Consider the following 19,451-nt stretch of genomic DNA (forward strand, 5'->3'; position numbering starts at 1 on the left):
TTTCCACTGCAACTGATGCGATGAGCTTATGTCAAATTGATGATTTAATAAATTCGCAGCAGCATTTTATGTTCAGCAAAACCATTGGCTTTCAAAAATTATATGAAACATTATACATATTACAGCGACATATATAATCTATATTTAATTGCATATCATGCATGTTCGAGGAAGTCAAAATTGACAGCACAGCCCCATTCAAAAAATTAATTTAATAAAATCAGTCAAATCACTCAGAAAAAAAACATCACAAAAATTAACTATATTTGGTTTCATAAAATACCTGACCATATAAAAAGTATAAAAATTTCAAATCAAACTGAGCAAAACATTGCAATCTAAAGCTGCAGCACAATACATTTATTATTCATTTCAAAAACCATTTTTCATGCTGATAACCACTCTAAAATATGTTGTTAAAATTTTTTTTCCATGGAAACATAAATAACTCTGCCTCACTCAGGTAAGTCCCAAGAGTACGCCCCTCGCCCTGCAGTAGTACTAAAAGACGAGCTATAAGGACAAAACTCCCTCAACCTATCAAGCAAAGCCTGTTCAGCATGTCGGTAAACCAGCGTGATAGCACAACCTCCGAACCCTCCCCCCGTCATCCTGCTCCCCACCACTCCCTCCGTCTCCCAGGCAACCTGCACCACCTCGTCCAGCTCTTTACACGTGACTTGGTAATCATCAGCCAGGGACTTGTGTGACTCATTCATCAGCTGACCAAATAGTCTAACATCCCCTGCTACCAAACACTCTTTCCCTTTCTTAGCTCGATCTATTTCTGTGACAACATGACGAGACCGGGGGTATGCTTTGTCAGGGAGGTGGCTCAAATCCCTCCCTGGCGTACAGAAATGCTTGACTAGCTGATCTATACTAACCTCCCCAAGAGATGGCACACCTAGAGACTTAGCAACTGCCTCACAAGTTGCCCTACGGTTCGCGTACTCTCCCCCGGCCAACTCATGTTTCTTATGGGTGTCTGTCACAACCAGCAACAAACTCTCATCACCAAATGGTACTTTCTCATAATCATCTGTCTCACAGTTAATAAACAGCGCATGGTCCACATCCCCCAGAGTAGCTATAAACTGATCCATGATCCCACACGGCACATTTGCGTACTTGTGCTCTGCTTTTTGGCATGCTTTGATCTTATCAATCTTGGCGATGTTAGTAACATCGTACAAGCTTTCCAGCAGAGAGAAAACAGCAACTTCCAGGGAAGCTGAGCTGCTGAGTCCAGCTCCCATTGGTAGGTTGGAGGATATAGCCAGGTCAACACTGACCTTCCTATTAGCCAGATCCTCAAAACACTTCACCACCCCGACCACATACCTGGCCCACTGAGGAATGTCTCCTAGCTCAGTAGTGACTGATTTGTATTGGAAGGAATTAGGGCTAACATCTGCACTGGATACGATGTTAATCTCACCTTTCTTGGTCATTCTGCCCACAGCGATGGTGCCAATGTTAGCCAGTGCCATGGGAAAGACGTACCCATTATTATAGTCCGTGTGTTCTCCAATTAAATTAACCCGACCAGGAGCATAACCAGCCTTCAGACCCGGACCTGCTCCAAACTTAGAGTTGAACAGATCAGAAGTTTTGCTTTGTAGCGACGAGAGGGCTGTCATTTCTACCTGGAGATACATGGTGAGTTGATTGTTTGGGTTTATAAATTGCCATACTTCAGATATTTTAGAATTTGGTATTTTTTATTTTTTATTTTTTAATATTTCGAAGATTATTTCTTCCTCAAAAAATGATCATTTAAAATGACAAATCATTAATTTGATGTCTGGCGCATAATTAAGTGTTTCCGCAGTATTCGTAAATCAAAAGCTGCCCAGGGATTTAAGTCAATCTATCAGAAATTGTTAATAGCTTCAGCTAGCTGCTTAATATTATCGAATATAATATGTTAAAGCGGTTTTCAATATGACAGAATATCCGTATTTAAACGGTTTTAAAGCTAAATTGATGAAATATCTTTCATAACCATATGTTATGCAACATCTCCGACAGACATATTTAACGCAATATTATCCCAACAGGCAACAAGTCACTCAACCAACTGTATCATACCGCAAATCTCACAATTTAAATTTGCAATTTTCAGTAGACTATGTATTCTCAACTTGTCACCTCTCTCATACTCGCAATAATGAAGCTATATTGCACTGGCTCACTTTACACATACTCCTCAAAGGGAGCTTCCTTTCTTCGTTTTCTTGTAGAACTTTACATGTTTTATCCAGGAAGTGGATTGCAGTCGGCAGGATTGCGATCAGTTATTACGGGTACGGTCACATGACATGACGAACATGATTGTCTTCAACAAGGTGGATGTGATATTCCTTCCCAACTTCCTCGAGATCCGGTCTAAACAATGTTTACACGATGGTTTAGCTAGCTCCGAACCTAAAAGCTTGGACTTACCGTCTAATGTTATTGAAAACTTGGCTGCTCAAGGTAAGGGTTGTTCTAGTAGTAGAAATCATCATTACAATTGGGAACTGAAGGCAATCCGTTATCCGGTATTTTTTTAGATTCGGAGACTTGGAGAGCACCTGTAAATGGAATTGTAACAAAAAGTCAATCAGTCATTCAGGGTGTAAAAATGAATCCAAATCCCCTTACTCGATCCTCGGCTGTGTGTTTCATGTAAAAAGTGACAACAAGCTATGTACTCTAGGTCTAGCAATGCTGCAGCATGCGCGGTGCCCATTCTTGAACCTTGCTCAGGGCGTAGTGACGTACTTGCATACTTTGCGAATTTGTTTATCGAAAGAAATACGTGCGTATTCGGACGAAATTTAACATAAAAAAGGTATTTTTGATGCCGCAAAATGTTGCTGTACTTCACGTATTTCTTAGAATTTTGAAATACAGCGTATTCTCGACCCGTTCTTTGACGTACTTTACAACGATGTAAATTGGAAGCTTAATTTTGATTGAATTAGAATGATGAAGTTTATATTATACAATAAGTCAACAATTATGATACCTTCTAGGTCCTGAATACAATCATTTGGTTATATGCTTCGTGATGCCAGATGGTGCCTGGTAATCGAATTTTCCTTGACAAGTACAGAACTGGCCAACAACTTCAACTTAACTATGTACTTGGCAGTTATGATTCAGAGGAGCCTAAATTGGGTTATATTCTTAATTAAAGCTGTTGTTCTCAGAAGTAACACTTTTCAAATTTTAAGATGTTCATTGTTGCACGGACAAAGCATTGCAGATTATAATTTATGATTGATAATTAGGTCCTTTTTCTGTTTATTGTACCGGTTGAGTTGGTTTAAGTTCTGTGAAAATAGCACCAGAAATTATGAACGGGTGCGTAACAGTAAACCCAAACATAGATGGTACGTGATGTGACTTTATAATGTTAAAAATATGAGTTATCAACTATACATACTTTCAATGCTAGTATTTGACGAATAATTTATTGATTTAACGCTCCGAAGATATAAATCCAACGAAGATTTTAAGGCTTATTCGTGTTTTTTTCCCTCTGTGCCCAAACAAAACAGCTCATTCAAGAATCCTAGATGACGATGTTGCATCATATTTTACTGAAATAACACCATCTCGACAAAGTATCACCTCTTCTCGGAACCATATCGCACCAGTTTCTAAACAAAAGATTTACCTTATTCAAATCCACTAAAGCGTATCCCAACCATAGCATTTACCGGGATCAATAGACCAAACAAAACTTTGCAAACCTCTCCAGTTTACTATAGTTTTAAGATGATAGGTTTCTAGCATAATGATTTGAAAACTTGACTATCCACATTGCGAAATAACACAGCACACCCGCTTGTATGTAATTGTATCCATTTCAATTTTTTTCGTTTGTTCTTTTAATTAAGTATATTGTTACTAATATCTACTGTCTCTTAATCTTTCGGTTTTTTCATAATACGTGGTTACGTCAACGGATAGTTTTATTTTCTGAGCTTGCTAAGAGGTAAGATTATAACAACTTATTTCATAATCGATAGTTTCTTCAACATCAATGTGCTTCAGAGGCCTCCCTACAAGAGGACGAGAAGGATACAAAGACCGAACAGGCATATCTCAAACAGAATAATAACAGCACACTAGAAGCAAACAAAATGGATGTAATGTCTGGTAATGATAAGGGAGCTGCTCAGCCAAAAGATAGATACAACTTTTATTTCATCTCCTTTATGGTTCTTGGTGCAGGTTTGTAGCATCCAAAAACAAGACAATTCGTGAAAAAATAAAATAAGCAATCTTTCATTAATGACCTCAATCTAAACTAAAATAATCGTATACCCATATATATATTACTTCCGTGTTTTCCCCCTAATATTATGATGATTGCACTAATTTGTTTTGCTAGGGTTCCACTTGCCATACAACAGTTTTGTAGCAGCGGTGGATTACTTTGAAGAAGCTTACAAACGGAAGGATATGGGATTTCTGGTTTCCTCAACAAATTCCTATATGGTGTGTGCGTCTGTAATTCTCAACGTAGTACTCGTTAACAAGATTAAGATGCACGCGTAAGTGCTTTTGTGTCTTCTGAATGCGAAATATACATTTCGGGGTAGCTTTCTGTATACACATTTCGAGATGGAATAACATGCTTCCAAAATGACAATTTACGTCAATTCCCACTTATAGTCAATCCCACTTTGCAAAGCATATCCAAGATATTAGATACCCGCGGTTTTGTATATTTAATAAACTCATGTCAACTTTTAGGCGGATCACATTCGGTTACGTGGCTTTCATGATATCTCTAGGAGGTATGGCTGTGCTGGTTGCTCTTACTAAGTTTGGAGTGGTTGGTCACGATTTTGGGCTCTATTTTACGATTGTTGCAACTATTTTTACTGGCATAGGATGTGGAGGTGAGTTTGAACAAAAATCAGTCTCACTGCCAACTAAAGTGCTGAGAGGACACATCCTATAGTGTTGATTACAAGGATATATGTAACAATGAAAGTGTTAATCATTTTGAAAACTGAAAACCATTTTAGCAGGAGATGCAACTTTCGAGAATCGTCAGTTATTGATAACAGTAAATTAATCATAATTTTAACAAACATTTGTAACTGCAGTTCAGGAGGCGAGTTACTACGGTTACTCCGGAATGTTACCGAGCAAGTATACCCGAGCAGTGATGTTGGGTGAAGCCTTCTCGGGTCTTCTAGTGTCCATAAACAGGATTATCACCAAGCTTACCATTGAAAACAACCTTACTAATACTATCATCTTCTTTTCTTTATCGATCATAGGTGAAGTGGTAAGTTTACATAGTATCATGATATTGTAGAGCTGGTTTTATCAGTTCTGATATTTAAATCAAATTCTTGAATATTCATTGCTTGGACTCATGTAACATAGCAAATTGATAACAAAGCAAATTGGTCAGGCCTGCATATTCCTACACCGATACATCAAGGAAAGCACCTTTGTTCGTTTTTACGAAGCCCAGGAGCAGGCAGTTAACTTGCAGTCAGTCACAGCCACCTCTTTCACACCACTCATCGTGAAAGATGACCAATCCGCTTGGTCTTCATTCAAAGGTTAGTCCAGTCTATCTAGTAATTGGTTCTAAGAAATCAGTATCTAAATATACACTTGTATATTATGTAATATGCAAGTTCCCGAATTTTAATCCCTGAAAATGCCCGACTACAGAGGGAATGAGGCTGAGGATGACAGTGAGCAGGAAGATCTGGAAGCTAATGATAGGAATACTGAACGTCTACCTGGTCACTAATCTCCTGTACCCGGGTGTAGCTAGTATTATCAAGACTTCCTGGCCTAACGGATGGTTATCTGTCGCACTTGTCTTCGCTTTCAATGCCTGGGACTTCGGGGGCACGGTGAGAGAATCTTATTTAATTGTGCTTATTGAACTTACATTTTAGTGTTATAAATCAGTGAACGTGCCTCATAAAACATAGTTGTTGGCATGTCAACCACTTATCATAACATCCCAATATCCCCCAGATAGCAACAGGTTTATCCTACAAGATGCCGGACAATATCCTCCTCCTGACAGGAGCTCTGAGATGGCTCCTGGTTCCTGTCCTGCTCATGTGCGTCCTCCCTGCAAACCCCATAATCCCCGGGGAGGGGGTCCCTATAATAGTCATGTCCGTTCTGGGGTTTACTACGGGTTACATGGGATCCACTCCCATGTGTGCGGCTAGCAGCCAGGTGGACCTTGAGGAGCGGGAAATGGCAGGTGGGTCGTGTGGTGATTATACTGTAATAATAAAATATAATGATATCATTATTATAATTATTAAAATTATTATAGTGTCTGAGTTACTGTCTGAGTTTATGTCGTTCATAGATAAACACAGTAACAGGAGATATATTCGTGATGCAGAAATTGTGTTTAGAATAATATCTAAAACTTAAAGTGGAAACTGGTAGATATCTACACGACTAATATTTAACTAACACGTGACACTTCTTGCAGGGAATCTGATGACAATGTGCATGTTATTGGGACTGACTCTTGGCTCCACATCTGCCATGGTGCTGAACACAATTCTTGGAATCGATAATGTGTAACTGACTGATCAAGCCCATCAAGGGGGGTGACCCCCCCCCCCCCCATCAAGACACAAAACTCATTTTGAAATATTCTCCCGGGCACTTGGATTAAAATTCCGATTCATGAACTAGATTATATTGTGTGAATTATTGGGTGTTTCTATAATATTACAATCCTACGACTTATTAAGCTGATTTTCATTTATACTGATACGAGATTAATCCCACACGTAACACGTATAAATAAGGAGCATGTCACATTTAATCGTAATTCAAATTATTAAGGATAACTAGACATACACATTAAATGAGGTGGTAACTACGGAGTAAGTAAGATATCCTAAACTATCCTATACTACGCCAATCGATTAAGATCTTTGATATATTACGTAATTGTAAGCAAGGTCCTTAAACGCAATTGTATCATTGTGAACGATCCCTTATATTCCCTATTATGATACTCCCATCTCAATACATTAATTACCATTACAGACCCCACCTCAATACATTAATTATCATGATTTTCCACTTAATTATCTCCAAAAGGTAGTACGCCATCAAATTCATATAATGGACCATAAAATGAAAATAAAATACAGTGGTGAAATAGTTGCAAAAATCAAAAGTACTGCCTATTGGCTTAAATTGGCCCCACAAGTAGGAAGTAAAATAAGGACCTCTGTTCAAACCAAAATAGATTCAAAATAGTCAGACAACTCAAAATAATAACAAAATCTGATTGGCAGTCACGCTGCACGTGACTGCCCGCACGTGACTGTGCGCGTCCAATGGACGTAATGAAGGAAATTTGTTATGGTTATCGCAGGAGAGATCACGTTTAGAGTGCGTCTCTCTGATTAGCCCACGTCACTGCACACGTGACTGTGCAGAGCCAATAGGGTGCTATGTAACTTGTGTAAGGTGTGTACGCTAGGTGCGTGTAAGGGACATCTAATTTACTATTAAACACAGCTGGCCGGCAGAGAATTGAAAATATAAGGATTTTTTATGGATGAAAATCGAAGCGAAAACCTTGTAACCCTATGTTTTCGAGTACGCTGAACAAGATTAATCAGGTTATAATTATCATACTCAAGGGCAAATTGCTTTAAAATGTACTTGAATGTCATAGATGCTATTATACGCTTTAACCGGCTTATCGAGTGGCACCAGTCTCTCTCGCCACTATAGTTCTCAGCTTAATTATTATCGGGCTCGTGAAGGAAAGATCTCGAGCTCAGAAGACGAATACCCTTTTCCCAAATATTTGCTAACATTAACGAATATTTGGGATTAAGGAACTGTCTCACTAGACTTGAGATTTTAAACTGTCTCAAAATATTGAAGAACCACAAAAGTGCTGGGATTGACGAAATCTCTAATGAGCAGTTAAAGTATGGGGCAAGTGGTCTTGTGGATAGGATGGAGAAATTGTTCTCAAAAGTTTGGAATTCAGAAGCAGTGCCTGACGACTGGTTGAAAGGCATCGTGATAATTGTACCAAAGAAGGGTGATACCTCTCATTGCTCCTATAATAGGGGGATCACTCTAAGATCTACAGCATCTAAACTGTATCAAATCATTATATTACAATTTACAACGCATGAGTGACGGTTTAGAAAGTTTGCTACGAGACAATCAGTGTGGGTTTAGAAAGAAAATATCATGCATTGATCAGATTTATTCACTCCGCACTATTATACATAACTGCATTGAATATAATCTCCCCTTGTATGTAAATTTTGTGGACTTCAAGGCAGCTTTTGATTCTATCGACAGGAATTATATTTGGAAAGCTTTCATTTTGGCCTGCCATGTAAATACATTCGAATAATACAGGCATTCTTTAATGGAACTGTCAGTGCTGTTAGACACAATGGTGAACTATGAGAATGGTTTGAAGTAAGTTTAGGCAGTGGCCAAGGAGACATTCAGGGTCCCCCACTTTTTAATGTCTGCCTCAATGTGGCTGCTGAGAGAACAGAAAGCAACAAAGTGGTGTCCCACGGAGCGGTTCTTCAAAGATCTATCAGTCCGCTTGTTGATGATATCACTGTGTTAGATACAGACTATGCAGATGACATGGCTGCACTGGATAACAGCGAGGAAGGTCTTCAAGAAACAACTGACCTTTTGTATATGTATGGTGCCCAGGGAGGTATCAGATTCAATGGTAAAAAAGACTGAGGCTATGGTCATTGGTAAAGCAACCTCTCAACGGCCATACACGAAAGAAGCCACAGTGAACATCACTGTTGAAGACACGCCAGTGCAGCAAGTTAGTGATTTTACGTACTTAGGTACAATTATCTCCAGCGACGGTACTATCGACCATGAGCTGTCAGCTAGGATTCAGAAAGCTTCCGGAGCCTTCAATCAACTGAGTAATATATGGAAAAACCGCACCATCCAGTCTTATACAAAGATCAGGATTTATAAGGCAGCGGTTTTGACAATATTGTTATATGGTAGTGAGGTTTGGAACACAACCAAAAAGCAGCTACATCGCTTTGAGGTGTTCCATCAGCGTTGCTTGAGGAGAATACTTAGGATAAGATGGCTCGATCGGGTTAGAAACACTGAAGTGCTGGAGCGTGCAAAGATAAATCCAGTAGAGACGTTCATAGGAGCAAACCGCCTGCGGTGGTTTGGCCATGTCACCAGAATGCCAGACACTAGGCTTCCTAAGTACCTGCTTAACTGGACCCCTGCGCATGGGAGAAGATCTAGGGGCCGTCCAAGAAAGAACTGGAGGAAATGTTTGCTGGAAGATGCTGCAGCGTTTACAGGAAACACAGACATAGACCTAAAAGGAGCGAGCGAGATGGCTAGTGACCGAAAACTTTGGAGGGAGATGATACGTCACAAACGGGAGTTCATTGGTGCAGGCCACTCGAATGATTGAGGAGACCTAATCAAGTACAAGTAAGTATTAACGAATACGTATATTAACCAACCTGGATCGGAGGGGGATATTTAAAACATATAAGTGATACGAAAGATTGTATTAGCAGGAGTTTTCAAAATACTTGTATAAATCGTTTTCAACTGGGGATGATGTTGTGAAGGGTGATTATCAGTGGTCGACCGGGATCGAAATTTAGTCCCGGCCGGGATGACCTTCATCCCGGCCGGGACCGGGATTTTTCCAATATTTCTCAATCTCAGTTAAAATGAAACAGTGTTATATGTTAAATAAAATCTTCCAGAACAAACTGAGGTATGTCAAGTTAAAATTGACAGTAAGTAGTAGTAACTACTCTATCTCTCTCTAATCTCTATCTCTCTCTATCTTTCTCTATCTCTCTATCTATCTCTCTCTATCTCTCTCTATCTCTATCTCTCTCTCTATCTCTCTCTTTATCTCTGAGATAGAGAGCGCGAAATCAATGTGGACATAGTTATTTCATCAGATGAAAAAGCTGATGAGGGCGAGGCCCCTGACTCTTGAGTATTTCTAAGTTTGTTCGGACTTCAGCTTTCTTTTAACATTTTGTAATTTGTTACTCATGAAGTGAACAGTTGAACATATAATTAATTTTGAACATTAGTAAATTTTGTTTGACTTGAAATTTGCCAACTACCATTGATCAAAATTCATAGAATTTTGATCATGTAACATGAACATTTCACATAAGACTTGAAAGTTGAATTTTCAATAAACTTTTGGCAACGAGAAAGTGAAATGATCTAACTATTAAGAAGCACTGTAGAGCACTGTTGTAGTTAAACTTTTCGGAAAATGTTCACAGGTTCGTGAAATTCGGGCTCAAATATACGCTCAAAAACCGACTTTATTTTGGAAAAATCCCGGCTAAAATCCCGGCTAAAAACAAAATCCCGGCCGGGACCGGGACCGGGACAAAATCGCCAAATCCCGGTCGAGCTCTGGTGATTATATATGATGTAGTGGTGTCAATGATGAGTGGTGTGTGACGTGAAAGGGTGGAGTGGTGAGGGTGGAAAAAGTGTTCAGATTACATTACAATAACATTAAAAAACTAGGCTTGTGAGATAGATGAAAAGGAAATGCCAGATGGCCTGGTCTTGAGGGATGAAGCGATCTTGGGAAGGATGGGGTCCCATAGTGAGCTACATTTAGGGGCACGATCAGTACGGTTCATGGAGGGTTGTCTTATCTGCAGATAGCAGCATGTTCTGTCAGGTCAAGTTGAGATCGTGCATGGTGAGTGATTTAAGGACTTCTATGTTGTTCCAGGAGATGGAATGTCCAGTGGTTAGGGCATGATGGGCGGGGGCGGATTTGATCCTGTCTGTGGTTTCGTCGAAGGCATTGTTGAGTCTGTAGCATCTTTCGTGTTCTTTCATTCGTTGGATGAGGGGTCTGTAGGTCTGTCCAGTGTACTTGGAGGGACATTGTGAGCAGGATATCTCGTAGATGGTGTTGGGGGTGAGTTGAGTGGGGGGTGTGGTCTTCGTCTTGGTGAGAAGGTTGCGGAGAGTAGTGGCTGATGAGTGGGTCACTTTGATGTCGTGTTGTCCGAGTATCTTGGAGATGGGTTTGGAGAGTGAGGGATGGAAAGGAAGGGAAACGCTGATTGCGTGATCTCTGGTCTGTCGGTAGAATGAGGCTAGGGATTGATGTCGGGGAGGGTTGGTGAACTTGCGGTGAACTTCGTCCTTGATGGTGGTGATGCAGAGGGGTGGGAAGCCGTTCTGAAGGCAAACGTGTCTGACAGTCTTTAGTTCGTCTTCGAGGTGTCGAGGTGAACAGATGTTGTAAGCTCTTCTGGTGAGGGATCGGATGACGGCGTTCTTCGAGGAGTTTGTGGTGCAGGATGAATACTTGGTGTAGAGGTTGGTGTGGGTGGGTTTTCTGTAGACTGAGGTGGAATTGTCAGGGTGAATGAGGACGTCGAGGAAAGGTATGGTTCCATCAGATGAAGGGTGTTCTTGAGTGAATTTGAGGTCTTCGGTGAGCGAGTTGAGGAAAGTGAGGAAGGATTCTGCGTGCTGTTTGTCTCTGAAGGATCCGTGGCCATCGTCAACGAAGTGGGCGTAGGTATGAGGAGGGTCGGGACATGAGGAGAGGGCTAAGGATTCTATTTCTGCGAGACGTATTTCAGCTAGTTCTACGATGAGGGGGGAGCCCATGGTGCCACCTTCGTCTTAGGAGTAAAAGGAGCCGTTGAATTCTAGGTAGGAGTTGTCGAGGCAAAAGTTGATGAGCGATTCTATGGTGGTGGTGGTGAGGTTGGAGGGGAGGAGAGTGGGTTTTTGTTCGTAGGATGTGATGACTGTTTTAAGGGCCAGGCGCATGTAACAGGAGGTGTAGAGGCTCTTAACGTCTAGAGAGGAGTGATAGGAGTATGAGGGGTTGAGGGAGGAGTCGAATCGGTGCTTGAAGTCTGAGGAGTCTTTAAGGCGTTCTGAGCTAGGGGTTTGAGGACTGTGGCAAGGACTTTGTGGAGCGCTTGAAGGGGAGTGTTGTAAAAACTAACTACGGGACGGATGGGTGCGCCAGGTTTATGGATCTTGGGTTGTCCGTAGAGTTGAGGCCATCTAGGGTGAAGGTTCTGCATCTTGTTGAGTTGGTCTGTGGTGATTTTTTTTGTGACGGATTGTGTGGGGTCTTTGTTCAAAAGGGTGTAGCTACCTGCCCCTATCAAGATTCTAAAAAAAGTGCGATGAGATTGAATTTTGAGACTAAAAGTGCGATTTTCACGTGTCACGTGCAGTGGCGAAATGTACTCCCCACCAACCCCCCCCCCCCCCCCCCCCCCAGCCTGCAAGATTTCTTGCCCCACAAATTATTTTCTATTTAAAAAGATTTCGCGAGTCCCTCTGTAAGCGAAATTGTAAGTAAGTTGCTTTATGTCGCTCGATGTTTATTTCTCAGAATTGTAAGTATGTCGCTGTTATTGGATCCATAAATAACGAAAAATTTACGTGCGTATTTTTATGAATTATATTATGTTACATATTGTAAACGTGGTAAGCCTCTCGTAGCACGATGGTTCCCAGTGACATAAATTTAAAAAGGGACTAGGAATCCAGTCTGGAAAGAAAAAACGGCTACCATATATTTTTAAAACGACTACCATAAATTTTTCGGCCGCTCCGCGGCCGGATAACAATTTCATTTCACTTTGCTAATTATATGCTAATTATATTACAGAGGTTTAGTTATTCATTAGTATAGTTATTAGTTCATTAGTATAGTTATTCATAATTGCCAAAAGAGTGGAAAAAATTATCCTTTCCGGGACTCAAACTCGCAATCTGCTAATCTAGAAACGATGGATTAACCAACTAGGCCACGATTCCATATGTACCGATGTAATATTTACATATATATCTTCGCGCGTTCCTGCAACTTCAGGTAGTACTATACTAGAATTTAGAATGGAATCATGTGATAAGGATCCAGAGTTAATTACCTGCTAGGATTAATAAGTCAGTTCTCCAGTTGAAGAGACCCTTTCTCAAACTTTTAATGAAGAAATATTCACTATGCCTATGGCAGTATCAAGTATATTCTGAGAAAGATGGAGTAGGCTGTAGCCAGGAATAGTACCTCCTTTAATGGTAACCATGGTAACTATAGTAACCACCGTGAATCTTGATCTTATAACAACTAGTATCCTTTAAGACTTAAACAGTACAGTGAATAAACACGCTGAAAAGCGATGAAAATGCAAGCGCGCGACCAAATATGTAGTGCTGAAAGAGAGTGCCGAAATCTCCCGGAGAATCTCACGATATCGTGAGCCTAGCTATGAGATTTAAACGAAACTCGCAAAAATCTGGCAAAAATCTCGCGCGCGTTACGTCGAAGTTTTCACGCTATAAACAAGTGATAAAATACACGTTAACTTTAAGAGTATAAAATACATGTTAAGTTCCTAATTCCCTCAACTTTTAAGTTAAACTTTTTCTGTTTCCTCATTTATTTACAAATTTTGTGCGATGAGTCTGGCTCGCAATCTCGCATAAATCTTGACCTGGGGCTACCTGAGGTCAAGTGTTCATTAACTTTATTTATGTATTGTTCGTGGGTTAACACCACAGTGGCGTTGCCCTTATCGGCTGGGAGAAATTTTAATTCAGATTCCTTAGATTTTTATGATTTTATGTTTTGCTACTGACTTCCAGCATTAGATGCAAACGAAGACCGGTATTCAATTATCAAAAATGTATCCACTTATATCCAAGGAAACATATACATCATACATGAACGCCTAAATTATAAAAAACTTAACTTAAAGGTTTTTGTCAAACTGCTATATGATTAGATTGTTACAAACGAACAGGAATTTCTCTTGTATAAACGGCAAACCCACCTATTACTCTCATAGTTTCCATTCTGTAATGAAAGTGTGGTCCCTATGGAGTTGGTATGATGCAGGATAGACGCTCCTTACACACACGGCACTGCATTGGCTTTGCACAGTCACGTTTGCAGTGATGTGCGCTAACAGGAGCGTCAACCAATCTGTAAGTAGCCCTAACACAGTCATATGATAATAATTAGTTCATCATAAAACCTCTACGGGTAAATGCCTCACAGAATGGCTAGCCTCACAGAATGGCCAAATTTGTAAATGTTTTTGTAACTAATTTTTTATATAAGACTGGTCGGTTTTGTGGATACCATATGAAACAAAAGTCTTCTGGCAACACTTCCTGTGGTGAAATCATTAACTAGGACCACATTTTCTGGCATAAATATGACTGTTTATGTAGAAATTTTGAGCACTGAAAATTTGTTTTCAAATTTTTGAACTAAGTTTACATTTTGGTGAGAACTTCTGGCACCAGTATGACAGAAGATGTTTAAAGAATAGTATTCATCAAACAAAACGAACATTGTTCAATATAGGAAGAAAAAAATGCTAAAATGGCTACACGCCTCACAAAATGGCCAAAATATGCCTCACAAAATTTGTTTTCAAATTTTTGAACTAATTTTGCATTTTGGTGAGAACTTCTGGCACCAGTATGACAGAAGATGTTTAAAGAATAGTATTCATCAAACAAAACGAACATTGTTCAATATAGGAAGAAAAAAATGCTAAAATGGCTAAACGCCTCACAAAATGGCCAAAATATGCCTCACAAAATGGCCAAAATTTAAAACTCCTTTTATTCAATGAAACAATAAGTCTAAAGTATTCACAAGCTATTTATCATACAATAACACCCCAGATGGAGTGTTTTTACAGCCGAATGAAGGTTATAAATCATGAAATCAGGGAATATGAACAACACCACACAAAATGGCCATTTTTGGTGTAGGAAATTATGCCCTTTTTATTCAGTTCTAAGAAATTTCACCTATGTGGGGGTGTTAACAAGGCATATTAATACCAGCAGCATGCCTGAAACAAGCGCCAAAGGTTTTAGAAAAAAAGATTTTCTCGTTTTCATTTTTTTTTGGCCATTTTGTGAGGCATTTTTTCTTTTTTGTGAAATAATTTTTCACAGCTCAGTTTTTTCGTGAGTTTTAGGTTATTACCCCATTCCTTAATAGGTTTTCTAACAACGTGTGGTGATAGAAATTTAAAAAGTATCTCCATCAAAAAATTATAGAAATTCAGATTTGGCCATTCTGTGAGGCATGTTTTTTTGGAGGAAGATTTTCCGGCCAATTTTTCTCAAAGAAAAAATGGTTATGAGATTAAATCAACCCCCGGGAAGAAAAATATGAGTGTCAACTTAGCTTCTTATGAGATAAAAACTGGAATAAAGTGTGTTTTGTGATTTTGAGAGACCTTCCTTTTTATTGGCCATTCTGTGAGGCATATACCCGTATGAATAAAACTGCGGACTAGAAATACCGCTTATACTGCTTATACTATAGAAGTCCCGATACAATCTTTGGTAGTCCTTTTTGATATTGGTTAATATACGTATTCGTTAATGTTAGCAAATAATTGGGAAAAGGATTTTCGTCCTCTGAACTCGAGATCTTTCCTTCACGAGCCCGATAATAATTAAGCTGAGAACTATATTGGCGAGAGAGACTGGTGCCACTCGATAAGCCGGTTAAAGCGTATAATAGCATCTATGACATTCAAGTACATTTTAAAGCAATTTGCCCTTGAGTATGATAATTATAACCAGTTTAATCTTGTTGGGGGGTTGCAACGACCATTAATGACCATTAATGACCATTAATGACCATTAATGACCATTAATGACAATGTCAGTTTTGTCAAAATTTCATCTACTGACATTAATGGTCATGTTTTTTTCGGCACTTCTTAGAGCGAAAAGGACGGACGCCTGCATCACTTAGACCCTACCTTGGCCTTAAGTTAACTAACTACAAGTATATCTTATTATTTTACATTTACAATTAGAGATTCGAGAGAGAAAACTTAGAATAGAATCTTCCGTGGTTAGGCAGACCTTCCAGAATATCACTTGAGTGGATTCCAGAGTGAGTTAGGGATTACATTTATTAAGTTCGAATGTAAAGAAGAACAAATTTTGCGGCCACAGGATTTAAACCAGATAACAGTTGGTGACTTATAGTTATCAATCTTACTATATATAAAGCGAGACGATATATATGGATATATGGATCCGTGCCATTTTACTGACACCACGGCATCAACTTTAACCTTTTAACGCGACTTTCCGCAAAAACCGTAAAAGATATACAACTGAAACTTTTTTGACTGGGTCAAATGCTTTAATGGCCTTCAAATCAGCATGAAAAAATGAAAAATTGGCCAAGGAATAAGAATTTTAGTGCCCAAAATTTGGACTCCCAAGTGGTGTCAAAAACGCGAATTAAATAGGTAATAATTATTTTAGTCTCTCGAATCTTGACACCACTTTAGGGTTAGACGGGTTCCTGCTAGTAATAATAATTCAAAGGGCAATTTAGGAGTATCAGATCGTATCAATAGTAAAATAACAATCAATAATAAAATAATAATAACACGGGTATTAAAATTAAATACTTCGTTCCCGTTCTTATATCATATTATCAAGATTTATATTTTAGCCAAATCATTATGCTAGTCGATTATATAGTAATTACACAGTAGATGAACTTATTCAACTTTAGCACTTCATGAAATACATCGTCATCAGTCTGAATCGGACAACAAAAAAGCTGATCTCTTCCTAGGATTAGATAGAACAATTCGTTTACAGTTCAATACTCTGCCTTCGGCAGTTTTGGGCAGTCTCCAAGAAGCTCGACTGGTCCATGGACCAGTGGTCCATGGACCACTATAGGTGGTCCATGGACCACTTCACCAAGGTACAGTGGTCCATGGACCACCATAAGTCAACTCATGAAGATTATATCTAATTTTTGTTAGTATGAACGCCAGTTGCCGGGTCCACGAACTGGATCGAGTGGTTGACGGTGTGATGAGTGTAGCCAGCGGTAGTTAGGCTGTTATAGGCTCCCCACTCGTCAGTATAGACAACAGAACCAGGGAGGATCCAGCGTCTAATCAGAGGGAGTAGTGTGGATGCACCTCTGCTGTTGTTCGGACAGGGTAGTAGGAAACAGTTACCGTTGCTCCGATCTACAGCTCCAAGCACCTACTGCCCTTCTCTGTAAGCTCCTTTATTGTACTTGCGTTTTCCGAACTTGGCCTCATCCATCTCCACGACAACACCAGGTCCACCGAGAGGAGAGGGATTGGATACCCTTCGATTTCGATTTTCATCCATAAAAAATCCTTATATTTTCAATTCTCTGCCGGCCAGCTGTGTTTAATAGTAAATTAGATGTCCCTTACACGCACCTAGCGTACACACCTTACACAAGTTACATAGCACCCTATTGGCTCTGCACAGTCACGTGTGCAGTGACGTGGGCTAATCAGAGAGACGCACTCTAAACGTGATCTCTCCTGCGATAACCATAACAAATTTCCTTCATTACGTCCATTGGACGCGCACAGTCACGTGCGGGCAGTCACGTGCAGCGTGACTGCCAATCAGATTTTGTTATTATTTTGAGTTGTCTGACTATTTTGAATCTATTTTGATTTGAACAGAGGTCCTTATTTTACTTCCTACTTGTGGGGCCAAATTGTGACTCATCGGAGTTGAGACATTCGATACTTTAACTTGAACCTAGAAGCTGCTAGTGAGTAGTCCTCCAATACGAAGGGGTTCTTTCCCTTTCCTATGAATTTTGTATTCGTCATCCTGGTCTGTGTTTCATTTCGTTTGGTCTTCCTTCATGATTGGCATTGTTTCCTTGTACATTGTTTCCTTGCTACAAATAGCAGATTCCACTGACACAGAATCCAAAGCCTTGGCCGAAAACGTAGAAGCAAACAGCGACAAATGTGTGATCCTGATTTTAGGGGGAGTGGGTCTAGTAGCCGGTCTTATGATGGTATCAATGAGTTTTTATGGCAGAAGAAGAACTAGAGAAGAAGAAGAGAGGAGACGGAGGACAAAGAGGAGTTGCTGGGGAAATGTGACATGTAAGGTTGCGTCTCATTTGTTAATGAAAAGCACTAATACGAATTAATGTGGCAACGTAAGAAATTAAATGCTATTGCAGGATATATTTTAAATGAATGTTTTAAATAAGCATCTCATTAATTTCTCCTCTTAGGTTGGGAATGCGCTGAAATATGCACTGAATTATGTAAAGGAAATGAAGATCGACCACAGACAAATGATACTAGTGAAGGCGGTGGTTGTTTTGATGGGATTTTTGACGGAAATTTTGACGATTAGTTTGATGTTATAAATGTATATTACAGTGGAAAAACCAACAATTTACCTTTATTTTAGTTTTGTATAAAATATAGAAATAACGTTTACTTTCATTGTTTATGACGACTTTTACCTTTTTGTTCTTCACCCATGGAGCAAGTTCATACCACAGTTTTATGATACATATCAATGTGACTGCACAATAGTAATGTGACTATCTATTTGTCTTTCTCTCTCTCTGAATATGAAATGTAAAATTTTGAACAGCCTTATTAATAGAAACGGTCGTTTATTATAGATGTTCCTAAGTGGTGTCCTCAGGGGTCAGTTCTGGAACCTTTATTGTTCCTGAGTTCCTGTTGATAACACAAAGATTTCCAAATCTCTCGAAAGTGAAAGAGATGTAGCTCTCCTCCGAGGAAAGGTTTATACGTCACCACCTTCTCACCTCGTGTAGGGGAGTCTTCCTCAAACTTTTCCCAAAATCGACATATTAGTTGTTTCTAATAGAAGGGAATGACATCTATCAGAATATCAAAATATGGACTGATGGGAGACATCACGATATTTTATCAGACATCACTTCAAAGAAAGCGGGAGAGGAAATAACATTCTACTTGTCTGGCCGTATTGGAATGAGGTCTCTATTATCTAGTCGGGCGGTCTACTTGAAGTACGAGGAGACTGACTCTTCTGGCTAAACCCCATCAAAGTATAAAAATAAGTAAGTTATACTCCACCACTGATCAACATTATAGAGTAAGTAGAAATAGTGGGAACTGTTGTGATTGTAATTCATCAGAGCTGCAATAAGTGCAATTAGATCACGACATATGATACTTTAATTCCAAACTCAATATATATAAACCTGCTACCGTGCTTAGCGTTCTGCCGTGTTGTTTTCCTTTGCCGTGCTTTCTAAAACGTTCTAGTTGATAAACCTATATATCTCCGATATGAAGTTTCGGTCTTTCTACGTGATCGGCACGGTGTTTTTGGTACAAATTGCAACATTCGCTGACAAAGAATTGTCAGGTAACGGTGACAGAGAGAAAAGGAGAGCTGTCGCTAATGTAAACACTGAGAATGCAGGACTAGGTAAAAATATGTGGATAATCCTGACTTTGGGGGGAGTAATTCTTGCAGTTGGTCTTCTAATCCTGGCGAAGGAAATGACTAATTTGAATGATTGCGAGTCTGAAGAAGGAGATATTCCA

At 39.5% G+C, this 19,451-nt stretch overlaps 4 protein-coding genes across 4 annotated transcripts in view; 2 read left to right on the forward strand and 2 right to left on the reverse strand.

The window, feature by feature from the left end:
• Nucleotides 1-359: 359 nt before the first annotated feature.
• The window catches only part of LOC134813593 (galactokinase-like), a 64,366-nt gene continuing 45,274 nt past the window's right edge, over nt 360-19,451 (reverse strand). The window contains exon 2 of the mRNA XM_063821452.1: nt 360-1,649. Within this exon, the coding sequence (XP_063677522.1) occupies nt 456-1,643 (1,188 nt within the window). The 5' untranslated portion in view covers nt 1,644-1,649 and the 3' untranslated portion in view covers nt 360-455. The remainder of the gene's footprint in view (nt 1,650-19,451) is intronic.
• LOC134813393 (equilibrative nucleoside transporter 4-like) lies at nt 3,256-6,585 on the forward strand. Its single transcript, XM_063821131.1, has 9 exons — nt 3,256-3,383; nt 4,051-4,230; nt 4,391-4,553; nt 4,756-4,904; nt 5,115-5,299; nt 5,429-5,582; nt 5,698-5,885; nt 6,013-6,250; nt 6,491-6,585. The coding sequence occupies exons 1-9, from the start codon at nt 3,347-3,349 to the stop codon at nt 6,583-6,585; spliced, it is 1,389 nt and encodes a 462-aa protein (XP_063677201.1). The 5' UTR covers nt 3,256-3,346.
• On the forward strand, nt 8,639-9,472 carry LOC134813206 (uncharacterized). The gene has a single exon (XM_063820894.1). The coding sequence runs from the start codon at nt 8,639-8,641 to the stop codon at nt 9,470-9,472; it is 834 nt and encodes a 277-aa protein (XP_063676964.1).
• LOC134813207 (uncharacterized) lies at nt 10,729-11,682 on the reverse strand. The gene has a single exon (XM_063820895.1). The coding sequence runs from the start codon at nt 11,680-11,682 to the stop codon at nt 10,729-10,731; it is 954 nt and encodes a 317-aa protein (XP_063676965.1).

Source organism: Bolinopsis microptera, chromosome 3, assembly GCF_026151205.1.
Source record: "Bolinopsis microptera isolate Bmic1 chromosome 3, MBARI_Bmic_1.0, whole genome shotgun sequence".
NCBI lineage: Eukaryota > Metazoa > Ctenophora > Tentaculata > Lobata > Bolinopsidae > Bolinopsis > Bolinopsis microptera.

Bases quoted from the DNA above. Each gene is read 5' to 3' on its own strand.
- LOC134813393 (XM_063821131.1), top strand. From the start codon at position 3,347: ATGAACGGGTGCGTAACAGTAAACCCAAACATAGATG. The intron at 4,231-4,390 runs GTTTGTAGCATC...TTGTTTTGCTAG, and splicing joins CTTTATGGTTCTTGGTGCAG to GGTTCCACTTGCCATACAAC. The intron at 5,886-6,012 runs GTGAGAGAATCT...AATATCCCCCAG, and splicing joins CCTGGGACTTCGGGGGCACG to ATAGCAACAGGTTTATCCTA.
- LOC134813206 (XM_063820894.1), top strand. From the start codon at position 8,639: ATGCAGATGACATGGCTGCACTGGATAACAGCGAGGAAGGTCTTCAAG.
- LOC134813207 (XM_063820895.1), bottom strand. From the start codon at position 11,682: ATGGGCTCCCCCCTCATCGTAGAACTAGCTGAAATACGTCTCGCAGAA.